At 59.4% G+C, this 18,269-nt stretch overlaps 1 protein-coding gene across 1 annotated transcript; it reads left to right on the top strand.

The window, feature by feature from the left end:
* Positions 1-213: 213 nt before the first annotated feature.
* On the top strand, positions 214-16,767 carry LOC148043196 (mediator of RNA polymerase II transcription subunit 12-like). The gene is made up of 37 exons (XM_087728289.1): positions 214-366; positions 1,870-1,969; positions 2,074-2,210; positions 2,938-3,069; positions 3,780-3,906; positions 4,060-4,289; positions 4,410-4,493; positions 4,847-4,999; positions 5,207-5,351; positions 5,441-5,559; positions 5,677-5,820; positions 6,299-6,462; positions 6,572-6,703; positions 6,832-7,059; positions 7,443-7,587; positions 7,845-7,965; positions 8,059-8,160; positions 8,252-8,365; positions 8,462-8,616; positions 8,875-9,054; positions 9,279-9,350; positions 9,453-9,595; positions 9,689-9,850; positions 9,934-10,045; positions 10,183-10,272; positions 10,507-10,616; positions 11,137-11,272; positions 11,488-11,649; positions 11,791-12,171; positions 12,268-12,418; positions 12,652-12,863; positions 13,155-13,235; positions 13,456-13,670; positions 13,798-14,008; positions 14,433-14,603; positions 14,709-14,790; positions 16,342-16,767. Exons 1-37 carry the CDS (start codon positions 334-336, stop codon positions 16,383-16,385), a joined length of 5,280 nt encoding a protein of 1,759 aa, XP_087584415.1. The 5' UTR covers positions 214-333; the 3' UTR covers positions 16,386-16,767.
* The last annotated feature ends 1,502 nt before the right edge of the window (positions 16,768-18,269 follow it).

Genomic DNA, 18,269 nt, shown 5'->3' with positions numbered 1-18,269 from the left:
ATATGTTATGAAAATGGAAAATAAAAAAAGTATATTAAAAAAAAGAATCCCATGGAGGCACAGAGGAGCCCAGGTGGGGTGGTGGGGTGCAGAGACACAGGGAGCATTTGGCTTTGGGGATGAGAAGAGTACCGTGGAAATGGCTGAGCAGTTGGGCACAAAAGTGCCTTCAAGCCCCCCGGCCTAGAGAACTCAACCTCCTTCCTCCTCTGGCTGCAGAGTATCGTCCTGTGCTGCCCCAGCGCCCTGGTCTGGCACTACTCCCTCACCGACAGCAGAATCAAGACGGGCTCTCCCCTCGACCACCTGCCCATTGCCCCCTCAAACCTGCCCATGCCCGGGGTCAACGCCAGCTTCATACAGCAGGTGAGCAATAGCAATAGCAATAGCAATAGCAGTAGACTTATATACCGCTTCATAGGGCTTTCAGCCCTCTCTAAGCGGTTTACAGAGAGTCAGCATATCGCCCCCAACAATCTGGGTCCTCATTTTACCCACCTCGGAAGGATGGAAGGCTGAGTCAACCCTGAGCCGGTGAGATTTGAACCGCTGACCTCCTGATCTAGCAGTAGCCTGCAGTGCTGCATTTAACCACTGCGCCACCTTGGCTCCTATAGTAGTAGACTCTTGGCCGGCAACACATCAGCAGGCTTGGAATGGACAAAGCAGTCATCCCATAATGCAGCAGGCCGTCTCCTGGCCTGGGGCTGTGGGAGGGGCCGTGCCAGGCTTGCTCCCTCCCTCCCCGTTTCCCAGGCTGGCTCAGGACCCTGGCAGGTTGCAGACCCTTCCTCTTATTATTATTTTTAATATAATTTTTATTCTTTTTAAACAAAACAACACATACAAAACAAAGGAAGAAAAAGGCGGGGGGGAGGAAACCAACTTTCCTCCATTTCATCAAGCATGTCATTTGGTTACAAGTTTTGGTGCATCATTTCTTAAGATTAAGAATAACATCACTGGTGTTGCATTAAACATAACTGGATATTTCGCTGTCGTTGAGCATTATGTGTTCAAATTACCATTAATATTCTTTCATTTGTAACAATCCTTGTTTCCTTGAATTCATAATTATCTATCAAATAACAATAAGTCTTTAAAGTATTATAATATCACCTATCTCTAAGGAATAAAAGCGAAGATTGGAACAAAGAATTCCCATTGGTTTATAATAAACATTCATATTTTCAATTGACCATAATGTCTCCAATCGTCCAGAATTCCAAGAATGGTTTCCCGTTATTAATTAGTTGGTCCATATAGCGGTTAAATATTTCAATTCATGTATATATCAATTATTCCTTACATCATCATTGATCTGTTTAATATACAAAGATCTCTTCCTCTTTTTTTTTTAAATTGGAAATTTAAAAAAAAAAACTTTTACAAATGTTTACTTCCCTCCTCTCCCCACCCAAACCCCACCCCTCCCAACCTTGGTCCCGACTTCCCAGAACCAATACAGGGTATAAATCTTTAACTAAAATATTCTAAAGTAAACTTAAAAATAAAAAATTAATATCCTCTATCATTTGAGCTTTAACTCCTCTTTGCTAGGCTAACTCTAAACAGATTATATCATTCCTTGTTTCTTCAGTCACAAACTATCTGGAATTTCTTAGTCCCGTATTTATTTTGAGTATAGTCAATCCATCTTCTCCACTCCAGTTTATAGCTCTCGTTTGAGTGGTCCTGGAGATATGCTGATATTTTAGCCATCTCTGCTAGGTTTGTTACTTTTAATGTCCATTCTTGAATAGTAGGCAAGTCTTCCTTCTTCCAGTATTGCGCCACCAACAGTCTTGCTGCAGTTATTAAATGCAAAATCAGGTTAGTCTCTTCCTCTTGATGCCCCTTCCTTGCCAGGTCCGAGCGAGGCTGCGGGAGACGGAGCAGCAGATCAAGGAGCGTGGGCAGGCCGTGGAAGTGCGCTGGTCCTTCGACAAATGCCAGGAAGCCACCGCAGGTAGGCCCCGCCCCATTCCCTGCCCCTGCCCCTCCACCTGGGCAGCTGGACTGTTCTGTGGGCAGTGGGGCTCCCTGCCTAGGATCCCCCCCTTTCTCTTCCAGGGTTCACCATCAGCCGGGTGCTCCACACTTTAGAAGTCCTCGACAGCCACAGTTTCGAGCGCTCGGACTTCAGCAACTCGCTGGATTCTCTGTACAACAGGATATTCGGGGGAGGGCCGAGCAAGGACAGCCACGAGGTAGGGGAAGGGTCTTTTCTGCAAAGAGGGGCTAGCAGGAAGAGGGCACGGCCAGAGGAGGCTCCTGGTATCCAGGGGAGGCGTTCGATTCCGGGCAGCCAGGTTGGAATCGGCGTTGCCAGGAGGCGGTCACGGCTGAAATCATTTTAAATGGGCCAGTTGGATTCACAGCGGAGGAGAACTCTCCCCGTGGTGGTGGTGGTGGAGGGAACCTCCTTGCTCCTCCGAGTCTCTGTTCCTGAATTGCGGCTGCTGAGCGAGGGCTAAACCAGGGGGGAAAGCAATAGCAATAGCAGTTAGACTTATATACCGCTTCATAGGGCTTTCAGCCCTCTCTAAGCGGTTTACAGAGTCAGCATATCGCCCCCATAGTCTGGGTCCTCATTTCACCCACCTCGGAAGGATGGAAGGCTGAGTCAACCCTGAGCCAGTGAGATTTGAACCACTGAACTGCTGAACTAGCAGTCAGCTGAAGTGACCTGCAGTACTGCACTCTACCCACTGCGCCACCTCGGCTCGAAAGGGGCTGGGTGCAGGCTGCTTCGTCTCTTGTGGGGTGAGGAAGCTGGAGGAAGTGGTTCCAGCTCTTCAGCTGACAGTCATCCCCCCCACGTGCCGCGCTCACAAGGAAGCAGCCTCCCCGGGGAGCTTCCTCGGAGGCTGCCTGAAGGCCGGGGAGAAGGTTAGGCTGGCTTTCCGGGAGATTACCCCACTTCTTTCCTGGCAGATCTCCCCCGATGACGACGCCGTGGTCGCTCTGCTCTGCGAGTGGGCCGTGAGCCACAAGCGTTCCGGGCGGCACCGAGCCATGGTGGTGGCAAAGCTGCTGGAGAAACGGCAATCTGAGATAGAGGCCGAGGTGAGCCCAGCGTGGGGGATCTCCGTGAGGATGGGCGGCGAGGGCGGCCTCTCCGAGCAGGAGGGGGAGAGGATATTTCCTTTTAAAAGAGGAAATGTCCGTTGGGCTTCCTCTTCCAGGATGTCCCGGGATTGTGGGGTCACCTCAGTGGCCATGGACAAGGCTGGACGTTCCTGGCCAGGTCAGAACACTTTTGAGGTTAAAACTGGGCATTTGTGGCCAAGACGTTTTGATCTCAAAAGTGCTTCGCAAATGTCCGTTTTCGTCCCCAAAAACGTTGTGCTTCACGAAGTTCATTTGAACATTCCGCAAGCACAAATCGATACGGCATCCAGTGTGAATTCTTCTGCAGGGCCTTAAAACCATCCGAAACAAATTAAAAACGTTTGAAATAGAACAATAAAGCCTGTGAAATATTCAGTGGTGACGATGCTCTAAACGCCAGAGACGGGGAGGGTGTGTGTGTGTTGAAAACATCCAAAGTCCCTATGCGGCACCAAGAGGATTGTCCTAGAAAAGTGGGTGGGTGTCATGACAGACTCCCTTGTCTGAGGATCCCTGCAGGAGAAGAAGCCACGGGAATCGTCCCACCAGTGAGGGGTTTGTTCCAGCAGAGGCTCTGCTGCAGGGGGCCAAGCATGGGTTCAGGGGGGAGGGCCCAGGGGGCAGGTGTGCGGCTCACCACCTTCTGCTCTTCTGCTTGTACTCAGCGCTGCGGCGACTCAGAAGTGGTGGACGAAAAAGGATCCATCTCTTCGGGTTCCCTGTCGGCCGTGAGCGCCCCAGTTTTCCAAGAAGTTCTCATGCAGTTCCTCGACACCCAGGCCCCCATGCTAAGTATGGAGCAAGCCCCCTTCCCCGGCTCCTCTGCGTGCCCAGCCGGCCGTCCCGCTTGACGGGCAGAGAGGGGGTCAGGCCGGGGACAGCTGGGCGGGCAGGAGCCGCCCGGACCCTCATCCTTCCCTCCCTCCCTCCCTCCCTCCCTGGCAGCTGACCCCAGCAGCGAGGACGAGCGGGCCGAGTTCTTCAACCTGGTGCTGCTCTTCTGCGAGCTGATCCGCCACGACGTCTTCTCGCCCAACATGTACATGTGCGCCCTGATCTCGCGGGGCGACTTGGCTATCGACCACGGGCCCCGTCCCGCCTCCCCCTTCGACGACGCTGCGGAAGAGCACCACGACCGGAAGGAGCGGGAGGGCGGCCACGGCATCAAGCTGGAGGTTTGAGATGGGATCCCCCCCCTCCTCCTTCTGATCGGGGGGCGGGTTGGGAGACGGAGGGAGCAGACAGCTTCAGCTTCAGAGTGTTGAACGGGGTGCCTCGTCCCTTCTCCTTGCCAGGATGCCAGTCTCTCGGAGTGTCACATGGACATTGACCACAGTTCCAACGCCATCTTCGACGACATGGAGAAGACTGATTTCTCGGTAGCGCCTGGCGGGGCCTCCTGGCTGGTCTTTGGGGAGCCCACAGTGCCAATGGCAGAGGCTGTCTTAAGTCCCTTCCTTCCATCCCTGGCAGCCTGGACTGCCTCCTGCCCAAGAGAGCTACCGCCTTTCAGAGGCCCTCCAGTGCCTTTCCTGGGGGAAAAGGAGACGAGGCAGTCTCCACTGCCTGCGGAGCCCTCAAAAGGGGGCAGCAGCCATGCAGAGAGAGGCAGAAGCTCTCGGTGGAGGGTGCTGCTACCGGCCTGCTGGGGGGGCTGCCTGGGGTGGGTGGGCAGAGTCTCCCTTGCCAAGATAAGAGTCCACTCACCGCTCTGCCTTTTCCCTCCCTCTAGATGTTCTCTCCTTCCATGCACTGTGAGTCCAAAGCGAGCCCTTCCCCGGAGAAAGTGGACCTTGAGAAGGACCGAGGGGCAGATGGGACGTTGGCCGCCCTCTACGACCAGCCTCGGCACATCCAGTACTGCACGCATTTCCCCATTCCCCAGGTGAGGTGGGGAGCCGGGCAGCTGGCAGTGGGGCAGGGGTGCCGTGTGCTGGGCATGCAGGGAGGGCCTGGGGAGCCCTCCTCCTCCTTCGGGAAGCGTGGGAGGTGCCTCCCCTGCAAAAGGAAGGGGCCTCCGGGTGGGGCCGGCTGGAGCATCTCCCCATGAACGGATGGACGGCAGCCGGACTTGCTCTTCCCGCCTTCCCAGGAGGAGTCGAGCAGCCACGAGTGCAACCAGCGACTGGTGGTCCTTTTCGGAGTCGGGAAGCAGCGCGACGAAGCCCGGCACGCCATCAAAAGAATCAGCAAGGATATTTTGAAGGTGCTCAACAGGAAAAGCACGGCGGAGACAGGTTGGTAGAGCCACTCGGGCCAAAGGGCTGGGGGGGGGGGGAGCCACTGGGACCCGCAGAGGTCATCACCCCGTGTCTCCCTTGGGCAGGGGGGGAGGAAGGGCAGAAGAGGAAGAGGAACAAGCCAGAGGCCTTCCCAACCGCAGAGGACATCTTTGCCAAGTTCCAACATCTTTCCCACTTCGACCAGCATCTCGTCACTTCTCAGGTACCTTCCTCGGCCGGGTCGGCAGCTGTGTGTGTGTGTGTGTGTGAGGGATCTGAGGACCCCAGGGGAGGGGGGCACTGCCAGGCAGCACGCTTCCTTCTCCCTCTCCTTCCCCAGGTCTCTCGCAACGTCTTGGAGCAAATCACCAGCTTTGCCTTAGGGATGTCCTACCACCTGCCTCTGGTGCAGCACATCCAGTTCATCTTCGACCTGATGGAGTATTCGCTCAACATTAGCGGGCTCATCGACTTTGCCATCCAGGTGGGTGGGCAGGACAGGGCTGGGCCCCCCACCTCCTTGGCAAGCGCGAGGGTCCCGCCCTGGGATTGCTGCGAGACAGAGAAAGTTTGTCTCCGGCCGAGATGGGCTGCGAGGTCCCGTTGGAAGTCCAGCGCTGGGCTGAAAGGCTCACCCGACGGCTCTCCGAGCCTCCAAGCCCAGAAGGGCACAAGCAGCAGGCAGCTGCAGGTGTGCAAGGAACGGGGCACACGCGCCCCTTGCCCTTCCCGCTTCTTTGGCCGTGAGGAGAGCAGGAGAGCCATGCCGAAGTGGTTGGCCCAAACTCCAGAGCATGAGCCGGCTGCGGTTTCCCTTGGCGACTTGTATGCCGAGCGTCGTGCTCGCCTCCCCCCCAGATGCAGCCTTTCCTCCAAGCCGCCCCTGTAGGGCTGGAGGGTGTCTGCCAGCTGATCCGTCCATCTTCCCTCCCCTTCTCCCCCCATACTGACGGGCTGCGTAGCTGCTGAACGAGCTGAGCGTGGTGGAGGCCGAGTTGCTGCTGAAGTCTTCTGACCTGGTGGGCAGCTACACCACCAGCCTGTGCCTCTGCATCGTGGCCGTCCTGCGGCATTACCACTCCTGCCTTATCCTCAACCAGGACCAGATGGCCCAGGTCTTCGAAGGGTGAGCCCTGGGCACAGGCCTGGCCCCTCCTTGATCGGCTCCCGCGGGGGTGTTGGGGTGAGGGGCAGGGCCTACTCATCCCCCCCTGGCTTTCTCTCCTCCGCCCCAGGCTCTGTGGGGTGGTGAAGCATGGCATGAACCGTTCGGACGGCTCTTCGGCTGAGCGCTGCATCCTGGCCTACCTCTACGATCTGTACACGTCCTGCAGCCACCTCAAGAGTAAATTTGGGGAGCTCTTCAGGTCAGTGCCCTGCTCTGCCTGCTGGCTCCCTCCGTGCCTCCTCCCCCACCAAGGGGGGGGGTCTGTTGGAGACCCTCCCGGGGCCGGCTGGGGGGCTGCGCAGGCCTCACCTCCTGCTTCCCCTGCAGCGACTTCTGCTCCAAGGTGAAGAACACCATCTACTGCAATGTGGAGCCCTCGGACTCCAACATGCTGTGGGAACCCTTGTTCATGATCGACACCATCGAGAACCCCTCTGCCCACAACTTCACCTACATCAACCTGGGCAAGAGCCTGGCGGACAACCCGGCCAATCGCTACAGCTTCGTCTGCAACGCCCTGATGCACGTCTGTGTGGGGCACCACGACCCGGACCGGTGAGGGCCAGGCCGGGCGAGGTGCCACGGGGGCACTGCTGACGCCTCTTGCAAGTGCCCTCTTTCCCAGGGGAGGGGGGCAGAGGAAGGAAGCTGATGGGCAAGGAGGCACGGCGGGAGGTCTGGCCCTCCGTCTTTCTTCTCCCCCACTTCCCAGCTCCCGAGGGTGGAGGCTGGTTTCTCCCCTCGTGTTGGTTTATTCAATTCGCCTGACTCCGTTGTCCCTCGGCATTACGGATGTTTCTGCCTCTTTGAGAATCCTGTTTCGGAGAGGGCACACCTTCGTGTAGACCTCTGGGCTGGCTGGGTGAGGCTGCTGGCTCAGAGCCTTGGGAAGACAACCAGGCCCTCACCGACCCCCCCCCCCCCACTCTCCCACCCAGGGTCAACGACATCGCCATCCTGTGCGCGGAGTTGACCGGCTACTGCAAGCTGCTGAGCGCCGAGTGGCTGGGGGTGCTGAAGGCCCTGTGCTGCTCCTCCAACAACGGGACGTGCGGCTTCAACGACCTCCTCTGCAACGTGGACGTAAGGGCGGGACAGGGAGGGAGGTTTTGCTGAGCGGACATAACGTCCGAGGAGGACGCGTTGGCGAAGAGGACTGCGTGGGCTTGAAGGGCTCGACTGCAGGGTCCCTGGTGTCACCGGGTGCGTCCCAGGAGTCGGTGGGCAGTAACCTTGGTTTTTCCCTGCCTTGGCTTTTGGCTTCTTCGCTCCCAGCGGTGCCCAGGTAGATGGTACTACAGGCAGGGGCTCAGCCGAGCTGCCTTCCTCCTTACCTGCAGGTGAGCGACCTGTCCTTCCACGACTCCCTGGCGACCTTTGTGGCCATCCTCATTGCCCGCCAGTGTCTGCTGCTGGAGGATCTGATCCGCTGCGCGGCCATTCCCTCTCTCCTCAATGCTGGTGAGCGTCCAGCCAGGATACCATCCAAAGGACTCCGGGAGACAGAGAGAGGCCCAGCAATGACCCTCCCTTCCCCCGCCCTTCTCTTTGCAGCCTGCAGCGAACAGGATTCGGAGCCCGGGGCCCGCCTGACCTGCCGAATTTTGCTGCACCTCTTTAAGACCCCCCAGCTGAATCCCTGCCAGCAGGATAGCAGTAAGCCTTTGGGCCTGGGCTCTCCCACGATGGACTGGCGCGCCTTCCGGGTGTCAGTCAGTCCAGGGCTGAAAATGTGGGCTCTCCCCAGGTAAGCCCTCGGTGGGCATCCGCTCGTCCTGCGACAGGCACCTGCTGGCTGCTTCCCAGAATCGCATCGTGGACGGGGCCGTCTTTGCTGTGCTGAAGGCCGTCTTTGTCCTGGGTGCGTGATTGGGACACATCCGGGAGGAGGGGGCAGGGAGGGGAGTGTTAGTGGGGCTGAGTCCGGCCACTGGACGAGTCCCGCTCCTGGTTGCAGGGGACGCCGAACTGAAGGGCTCTGGCTTCTCCCACCCGGGAGGGGTGGACGATCTCCTGGATGACGACAAGAAGCCGGCCGGCCGGATGGTTTCGATTGAGACAGCCAGCTTGGACGTTTACGCCAAGTACGTCCTCAGGAGCATCTGCCAGCAGGTGAGACCGACAGCCCCCACGGGAGAAACGCTGCCTCAGCCTTGCAGCGAGCTCACCCTGGGGTCATCGTGAGCAGTGCGGCTCCTCGGGTGGGCCGAGTGCTAAGCCCCGTTGAGGCCCAGGCGTGCCTGTGGGGAGATCCCCACCAGGCCTTGGTCCTGGGGGCCTCGGAAGGGCAGGTGCAGTTGGGTCGGTGTGGCTGGTTGGCAGAGCCGGAGTCCCCCCAGGGTCAGTGGCACCCCCCCTCCCTCTCCGCAGGAATGGGTGGGCGAGCGGTGCCTGAAGTCGTTGTGCGAGGACAGCAACGACCTGCAGGACCCCGTCCTGAGCAGCACCCAAGCCCAGCGCCTGATGCAGCTGATCTGCTACCCTCATCGGCTGCTCGACAACGAGGAGGGAGAAAACCCTCAGCGGCAGAGGATCAAGCGCATTTTACAGGTTTCTTGGGGGGGCATTGGCTGGGAAGATGGCGCTCCTCAGCCTCTGCAGGTGCCAGTGGGATGACGGAGGGACCGGCAGTATTCACGATGCGCAGGGAATGGGGGGGGAGGGACACGAATGTCCGACTCTTCAGGAAGGCCAGGAGCCAGCGGAAGGGAGGGAGGGTTGGCCCCACAGCAGGGCCCTCCTCTGACAGATGCGTCCATCGGCCTCTCATGCAGAACCTGGACCAGTGGACGATGCGCCAGTCGCTGCTCGAACTGCAGCTCATGATCAAGCAGACGGCCAGCAATGTGAGGACTTGTGGCTGAGGTCCCTGGGGGAGGACGGACGGTCCCTCTTGCCAGGGCTTCACAGTTTGACTCTTCCTACACCCCCTCCCTCGCCTCCTGCAGCAGGAGATGAATTCCCTCCTGGAGAACATCGCCAAGGCCACCATCGAGGTCTTCCAGCAGTCGGCCGAGACCAACGGCATCGTCAGCCTGGGCAGCTGCCCCAACCTCATGCCTGCCAACCCCAAAGCCAAGCCTGTCCTTAGGTCAGCAGGGACCGGGGTAGAAGGGGAGGGGGCCTGGAGGGGGTGGGGGAGGGGTTGTCAGGCCAGCCTGACCCTGCTGTCTCGCCCCTCCAGCTCCTTGGAACGGTCCGGCGTGTGGCTGGTGGCGCCGCTGATCGCCAAGCTCCCGACCTCCGTGCAGGGCTACGTGTTGAAGGCGGCGGGGGACGAGCTGGAGAAGGGGCAGCATCTGGGCTCTTCGTCCCGCAAGGAGAGGGACCGGCAGAAGCAGAAGAGGTGAGGGAACTGAAGGGTGGGTGGGCGGGGGGGAGGGAAGCCCCGGTCAGCCCAAGCCTACCGCCTCTGCACTTTGTCTGCAGCATGACCCTGCTGAGCCAGCAGCCCTTCCTGTCCCTGGTGCTCACCTGCCTGAAGGGCCAGGACGAGCAGCGGGAGGGCCTCCTCACCTCCTTGTACAGCCAGGTGCAGCAGGTAAGCGGAGGAATCCCCAGGGGGCCCTCGGGCCGCATTTCCTTTTGGGGGGGGTGGACTTCCTTTTCCCAGCCTACCCCGCCCCCCAGCAGCTTTTGTCTGCTAAGGGGAGGCTGTTCCCATTACCGCCCTCTTAGATTGTGACCAACTGGCGGGAAGACCAGTACCAAGACGACTGCAAGGCCAAGCAGCTAATGCACGAGGCGCTGAAGCTGCGGCTGAATCTGGTGAGCTGTGGGGCACAAACGGGGTCTCCCTCCTGCCTGCTCCCCAGACCTTGGGGGACAGATCTGGAGCTCCCTTTGCTCCCCTCGTCCCTCCCACAGAATTTCCCTTTTCAGGGAGCCCCCTTCCAGTATGGGGAAGACTGCCCTGGACAGGGGAAGACACACACCTCTTGCTGTCTCTGCTCCCCCCCGGCCTCCTCGTGGGCAGGCAGCTCATGTGGTCCTTCCCTCCAGGTGGGGGGCATGTTCGACACAGTGCAGCGCAGCACACAGCAGACCACAGAGTGGGCAGTGCTTCTCCTGGACATCATCAGCAGTGGCACGGTGGACATGCAGTCTAACAAGTGAGCCTTTCCTTCCCCCGGATGTCGTCCCTGCTCCGGCCCCTCAGCAGTTCTGTTGGGGCACGGGGTTCCTGCATCTTAGAAGTGCCCCCAGACAGTGGTGAGTTCCGGATCCCGTTCCAACCGGCAGCGTACCCATGCGTCTTAGCGGCTCCGCTTCCCTCTGCGACGCTCCAGCTGCTCAGCGGAGTGTCGCGTAGGTGGTCTACGCACCATGCGGGGAAGCGCCAAAGACTTAAAAGACGGGTAAGGAGCTCAGGTGGGCGGGTGGGCCCTCTAGAGCACCGTACCGGAACGGTATCCTGTGCTCTGGGCAGCTGCGCTACACGCGTACCGTGGCGTACCGCCTGCAACCCACCCCTGGCCCCAACGTAAACAGCCCCATCCCTGTGCACAGCGGGGCAGGGGCCCTGTAAATTGGCAGCCCTCCCTCCCTGCATAAAGCCTGGCGGGGCCAACGGGGCTTCTGCTGCCCCCGCCCCTCACTGACCGCCCGTCCCCTCTGGCCCTGATCTTCCAGCGAGCTCTTCACCACCGTCCTGGACATGCTGAGCGTGCTGATCAATGGCACTCTGGCCGCCGACATGTCCAGCATCTCCCAAGGCAGCATGGAGGAGAACAAGCGGGCGTACATGAACCTCGTGAAGAAGCTGCGGGTAAAGCAGAGCCCCCCCCCCCAATGCCCCCTGGGAGGGAAGGGTCCCCTGGCGCTTGGGTCTTGCTCGACTTCTGCTTTTCTCCCGGGTAAAGCTCTTGGGCCCCAGGGGCCGGAGGGGGCCAGCCCAGGGCCCCTGTGCAGAGCCCCGGGATGAAGGGCGGCACGGCTGTGTGGGTGGCCCGGCTCCCATTGCAACGGCTTCCTCCTCTGCAGAAGGAGCTGGGCGACCGGCAGTCGGAGAGCCTGGAGAAGGTGCGGCAGCTGCTGCCGCTGCCCAAGCAGACACGGGACGTCATCACCTGCGAGCCGCAGGGCTCCCTCATCGACACCAAGGGCAACAAGATTGCCGGCTTCGACTCCATCTTCAAGAAGGAGGCAAGTGACTGTCTGGACGTCCGGCCGGGCGGGAGGCGAGGGGACTGGCAGGTTTCAGAAGGGGGAGGGGCAGTCCCCGGAGCCCACCGCGGAGTTGCCATGGCTGTCCTTCCTCTCCCCTCCTCCTCCTCCTCCTCCCAGGGCCTGCAGGTCTCCACCAAGCAGAAGATCTCCCCCTGGGACCTCTTCGAGGGCCTGAAGCACTCCGCCCCGCTCTCCTGGGGCTGGTTCGGGACGGTGCGGGTGGACCGCAAGGTCTCCCGCTTCGAAGAGCAGCAGCGGCTGCTCCTCTACCACACCCACCTGAAGCCCAAGCCCCGCAGCTACTATCTGGAGCCGCTGCCTCTGCCTCCCGAGGAGGAGGAGCCCCCCACCCCAGTGGCCCTGGAGCCGGAGAAGAAGGCGGTCGAGCCGGCCAAGGTGGAAAAGGCCAGTGCCAGCGCCGGCAGTTCTGCGGCCGAACCCAAGAACAAGAGTAAGAGCAAGAGCAAGAAACGGGCCCAGCCAGCCAGCAAGAACGAAGTGAGTCCCCCTCCTGCCCTCCCCCCCTTACCTGCCCGGCCCCTCCCCCTGCCTGCCTGGCCTCCTCACAGCCTTTGCCACCCCCTCCCCCCACAGGAATACCCGATGAACGCGGTCCGGGGCGTCTCCTACGGTGCCGGCATCCCCACCGACCTCCTGCATCACCAGCCGGGGAACTCCATGTCTCGCCTGGCCTACGGGCAGCCTCCGGTGGGCCTCTATGCCCAGAACCAGCCCCTCCCTGCAGGTCCGAGTCTGGCGTCTCTTTGAGAGTGGGACCCCTCAGCTCTCTCCCTGAGTCTGGATTATGGTGTCTTCCCCGGGAGAGCCAGGACAGGGAGCCTGGCAGAGCAGACGGGCTTCCTGCCAGGCTGCCCCCAACCTCCCTCGGGGCTTCGGGCGCTGCCTGGGGCCCCTAACCCTAACCCCTCTTCCACCTGGAGGTGCCCAGCAAAGACCGGCTGCTGCTTCTCCTTGCAGGCGGCCCTCGGTTGGACACGTCGTACCGGCCGGTGCGCATGCCCATCGGCAAGCTGGTGCCCAACCGGCTCCCCTACGCGGGGGTCTTGCCAACCGGCATGAGCATGCTAGGAATGGACCCTTCCTATAAGTCAGCCGTCTACAGGCCGCAGCAGCCTCCTCCTCCTCTGTCCGGGGGGACTCTCCTGCGCCAGCAACTGCAGGCCAAACTGGTAAGATCCCCAGGTGTGTGTGTGTGTGGGGGGGTTGCACAGTATGGGTTCCCACAGCCCCTAGGGGGCGGAGTTATTGGGGCATCCCCCCCACCCCTGGTCTTCCAGAAGGGGGAGGAAGAGCAGAATGGACTCGGTTATTCTGCTTCTCGGTTAGCGGGGCCCAAAGTCATTGGGGGGAGCATTTGTGGCCAGAGGGAAAAGTCTCAGAGCTGGCGAGGGTCCCTGCCCCCCTGCAGGCACCAGCTGTGCCCCAGCTGCCCGTGCCATGCCTCCCTTTTGCCTCCCCAGCAAGGCCAGGGGATCCTGGGGCAGCCGCCAGTGCGCCAAATGCCTCCTACTCCAGCTTACGGAACCGGGCAGGCAGCTCAGGTGAGCCCTTCGCTGCCTTCCAGGAAACTCTCCTGGTTTTTGGGGGCTTTTGGGGTGGGCAACTGGGAAGGAAGCTCCAGTCCTGGGCTGGGGGTGGGGTGGGCTGAGCCTGGTCTCTGTTTGGCGGGAGCACCAGACAGCCGCCGCCTTTCTGTGTGAAGCAGTTGGGCAGTAACTCATCTGCCCCTTCCTCTCCCTGCGCCGCCTCCCCTCCCTGTAGGGCTACACCCCCTACGGGGTGCCCCACCTCAGCCTCCAGCAGCACCCCTCCCAGGCAAGCGCCATGGTCCCCTCGACGTATTCCGGCCAAACCTATCAGAACAGCCACCCCAGCGCCAACCCCGCCTTCGTCGACGCCGTCCGGTCCATGCAGAGGCCCGGATACGTCCACCAGCAGGCCCCTGCCTACGGGCACGCCCTGAACGCCGCACAGAGGTACCCGGGCGCGGGGAGGGAAGGAAGGGGGCTGCAGGGACGGCATCGGCCCCTACCTGAGGTCTCTGCCCAAACAGCCGCTCCGGTCTGCTCCCTGATGCCCGTTTCTGTCCATCCTGCGCTCCAGGTTCCCCCACCAGCCGATGCAGCAGCCGACCATGATGGGCAGCATCAACCACCTGAGCACGCAAGGGGTCCCCACGGGGGTCCGGCCCAGCCAGCTTCTGCCCGACCAGCAGCAGCAGCAGCAACAACAACAACAGCAACAGCAGCAACAGCAGCAGCAGCAACAACAACAATACTTGAGGCAGCAACAGCAGCAACAGCAGCTGCTCCGGGTGAGCAGGCAGGGAGCCCCCAGGCGCCTCCTCTCTCCGTGATGATGGGGCGAGGCGTCTGGGGCAAAAGGGGAGGGGTCTAAAAGAGGGGAGGTGCCTCAATGGCTCCTGCTCTGAAGGAGGCCACCCTCCCTCCGTCTTCCCGAGCCGAGATGGCGCAGTGGTTAGGGTGCAGTACTGCAGGCCATTTCAGCTGACTGTTATCTGCAGTTCAGCGGTTCAAATCTCACCGGCTCAAGGTTGACTCAGCCTTCCATCCTTCCGAGGTGGGTGAAATGAGGACCCGGATTGTTGGGGGCAATATGCTGACTCTGTAAACCGCTTAGAGAGGGCTGAAAGCCCTATGAAGCGGTATATAAGTCTAACTGCTATTCCCAGGGGCTCCTGGCTAAGGGTGTCCTTCCGGCCTCCTCTTTTTTCACAGCAGCAGCAGCAACAGCAGCAGCAGCAGCAGCCCCCTCCACAGCAGCAGCCCCAACAGCCCCAGCAGCCGCCCCCTCAGCAGCCGCCCCCCGTGCCCCCCGTCCCTCAGCCCCAAGCCCAGGGACAGCCACCGGGACTGGGGATGCAGGGCCTGAATCCTCAGCAACCCATGGTAAGAAGGGTGGGGAGGGTTCTCTCCTTGGGGGTGGGGGGATTCCCCGCTCCTGGCCCCCCTTCCTCTCACACCCTCCGTGACACACCCTCCCCCTCTGCGCAGTTCCAGCGGCAAGGCCTCCAGCAGACCCAGCAGCAGCAACAGACGGCTGCCTTGGTCCGGCAGCTCCAGCAGCAGCTCTCCAGTAAGGTCCCGGGAACTCAGCCGGCCAGGGAAGGGAAGAAGGGGGAGGGGCTCTCGGGGGGGGGGCTCCCCCTCTTACCTTCCTGAAGAGGTGGTCCTGAAGGCGAGGGGCGGGGCTTCGTGGGAGGGGGAACCCAGGGCAAGGAAAGACTCACTTGTTAAGACTGCATGTCCACCGTGCCACTGATGATGAGCTCCAGGAGAAACACTGGGTGCTACGCTGCACCGTGTCAAACATGCACCTGGTGGGAAGGGCCACATGAGCCGGGCGAAGGCCGCCGGCTGGATGAGCAGAGGGTTCTCCCTGCGCCCTTCAACTGTGGGGCTCTGCAGAGGCTTCAGAGCAGCCGGCCTCCGAGGCGGGGCACTCTTGGGCACCTAGCATGTGGAGTTGGCCTCCTCCTGCTCCCTGGGCAAAAAAGGCCGGATTGTAGGGGGAGGAAATTGGGGCTGTCCGTCCCCCGTCCCCCGTCCCCCGCATGCTGGCTTTGGCCCCTCTTGCGACTCTTGAGAGAGGTCGCAGCCGCTTCGTAGAATGTTGGAATTCATTCCGGGTGTTTGTGTGCAGGGCAGTTTCTGCTGCCTGAAACACACATACACAGGGATGAGAGAGAGGGGAAAACCCTTTCAGGCTGCATGTTCGAATCACGTCAGGGTCACCACTTGCCGCGTTGTCGCCACACTGGTGGGCTGCTCATGTGTCCTTGCCTAATCAAAAGGAAAACACCAGACGAAATTCCTCGGGATGAGCAAAAGGCTTCGAATGATCATCGAAGGGCTCTTTTATTAGAAAAAGTTAGTTACAGCGTCATCAAAAAGGAGCGTATCAAAAGGCATATATAATCACACATGGCACAAGTAAACTAATGAAAAGTTCACAGCATTCTACAAATAAACCAATAGAAAATCACATCATGGCAAAGGGTGGGCAAAGTGGGAGCAGAAGGTTACAAGTTGCATGGCATTGGGAGGAGGAGAGGGGGAATAGAAAGTTATAGCACAGCATAGGGGGGAGAAAGGGCATGTGTGGGAGTAGCTGGCTCACATAGTTCTTGTTACATGAGGCTGCATAGTGAGTTATGACCGTTAGGCCAGAAAGATGTTTCTGGTGCGATGTTTTTGCATCCCTGTGTATGTGTGTTTCAGGCAGCAGAAACTGTCCTGCACACAAACACCCGGAATGAATTCCAACAGTAGAAGAGACTATGGGGACTGTGAGCCTGGGGAGAAAGGGGTCACTCCCAGGGCGGTTTGTCCCCATCCCTTTCTCCCCAGGAGCCCCCCTTCCACGGGCCCAAACCATCCATGAGCAGGCAGGAGCCCCACCCACATGTTTGGCTAGGTGGGGGTGCAGGGAGGCAGTGCAGAGGGGTGCTCGAGAACTTCCCACGGGCAGGGAATGTTGGCGAGCTGTGTCCTGCCAGACTCGAAGAATGGGCACCTCCTGCACAGGGGCATCTCTTCCTCCCAAACCCAGCCAGCTTCTGCCCCAAATACTGACACGCCCCCCCCCCCTCCCCAGCCCCTAACTCTCCTCTTTGGGCCCCCACAGATACGCAGACCCAGCAGAGCAGCAATCCTTTCGGACGGTATTGAGCCTCACGAGGGAAGCAGCGGCTTCGTGGAGGATCTGGAAGAGCCGTTCTTCGGGGCTGGTGGGGGAACAGACCTCCCACCCCACACCCGCGGGTCTGGCTGTGCAGCAGCGACCCCCCCACCCATCCTCGGCCAGGAGTGTTTTATCACGCCAAATGAGTGTTTTTAATCTCCACTTTCTACCAGTGTTTCCGAATCCCGTGTGATTGCTAGAGTCTCCCGCCCCACTTTTGATTTCAGCTTTTAATAAGTTTTTAGTATTTTTGTTAAAATAATGACAAAAAAAAACAACTTGTAAGATTTTATACTTTATTTATACCAGATGAGCCCTGTATCACAGATGTCCTGAAAAAAAAAAGAAATACACAGAGCATACTTTCCAGACCGTCTCCTGGTTTTTCAGAGGGGGGGGGAGAGGGGTTCAGGGGGAGGGGAGGGGTTCAGCTCTTCCTCTTTCCTGAGATCGGGTCTCCGAATTGCTGCTGAAAGGGGGGGCAGGTGCCCACACACATCACCTCCACTTCTGCTTGCCTGGGCTGTTAACAAGGGAGAACCTGGCCCTTCTGCGGGTTGCGTGGGGAAGACAGCCGGCCGCGGCTTTGCAAAACCGAGGGGGGAGATGGCCAGGCAATCCTCCTGCCCCCCCCCCTCCTGGGCATCCCTGTCAAGGTACCCGCCTTGGTTCAAGGAACGCTTGGGCAGCTGTTGGGCAAAATGGGCATCTGGAGGAGATGCATTTGGAGTTTCTCTTCCCTTACGATGTGTCTGAGAAACATTGGTGGCCCTTGAGCCACATGCCTGCTCACACACACACACACACACACTGCCAGGTCTCTTGGGTTTGGGGGTGCAAGAGATGCTTCTCTGATGAGGGAGTCACCCCGCTTTGATCTGCTGGTTGACCTTGGCTTCATTGCCCTGCAGACTCCAACAATTTACCATATTCTGCGTGCAAGGGTGGGTCGGCCGCAATGGTGAGTGACCCTTTGCAGCCATTTTTCGCAGAGAGGGCTTCCGGCACGGAGGCTGATTCCTCCACTAAGGAGATAGGAGGGGAGGAGGTCTTTGCTGAATTGTTGGCAAGGCTGAGGGCAGCCCCTCTGCCCAAGTCCGTCACCCTCTGCTTTCCTCCAGAGCTGTCCGTGGAATATTTCAAGGTTTGCGTCCTGTGGCTGGTTGAGGCCTGGAACGGACATGACCCCACCCCCTGCTCACTCCCCTCCCCCAGTCTCTTCCAGGAGGCTTCCTGTGTCAGGGTTCCAAATAGTATCCAAAATTAAATCCGAGTCCAAGGCAAAGTATTGCTCAAAGTTCCAATTTATGAAGAGAGCCATGTTGGCATATCTGGGAAAACCTGAATCTGAAAGCTTCCTGGTTTTCCCCACCCAGTTGAAAGTTCAAGATCTTGTCCCCCACACCCACAAGTCCATCCCACGGTCCAATCTCCCACTGCCATGCTGGCAGCTTCCACCCATCCAGTTCCGGTCAGGTGCAGAGTTGCAAAGACAAAGGCTTTCTAGAAAGAATGTTGTTATGGCTACATCTCATCTAACTCGGTACAATCCCCCGTCCTATTTTCCCACCATAGAAAAGGCGTAGTGGAATCATAGAAAGTGTGGTAGGCTAAAGATCCAAGAGAAAAGATGACATCCTGTCTACCCTGCTAGCTCTTTGAGGGGCTACAGGACCTGGGCCCAGGGTAAATGGGCCCCTTTCCCTCCCTGGGCAAGGAAGCGCCTGTTTTTCCGGAGGTAAGGCCTTGCCAAGGAGCCAAGGTGGCGCAGTGGTTAAATGCAGCACTGCAGGCTACTGCTAGATCAGCAGGTCAGCGGTTCAAATCTCACCGGCTCAGGGTTGACAGCCTTCCATCCTTCCGAGGTGGGT

Source organism: Thamnophis sirtalis, unplaced genomic scaffold (assembly GCF_051295495.1).
Source record: "Thamnophis sirtalis isolate CommonGarterSnake01/CBP01778 unplaced genomic scaffold, rThaSir2_p1.2 scaffold_13, whole genome shotgun sequence".
Classification (NCBI taxonomy): domain Eukaryota; kingdom Metazoa; phylum Chordata; class Lepidosauria; order Squamata; family Natricidae; genus Thamnophis; species Thamnophis sirtalis.
Note: the sequence above shows the minus strand (reverse complement) of the source record. Positions and strands in the feature narration are given on the sequence as shown.

Bases quoted from the DNA above. Each gene is read 5' to 3' on its own strand.
- LOC148043196 (XM_087728289.1), top strand. From the start codon at position 334: ATGCCCGGGGTCAACGCCAGCTTCATACAGCAG. The intron at 5,560-5,676 runs GTACCTTCCTCG...CTCCTTCCCCAG, and splicing joins AGCATCTCGTCACTTCTCAG to GTCTCTCGCAACGTCTTGGA. The intron at 12,864-13,154 runs GTAAGATCCCCA...TTGCCTCCCCAG, and splicing joins AGCAACTGCAGGCCAAACTG to CAAGGCCAGGGGATCCTGGG.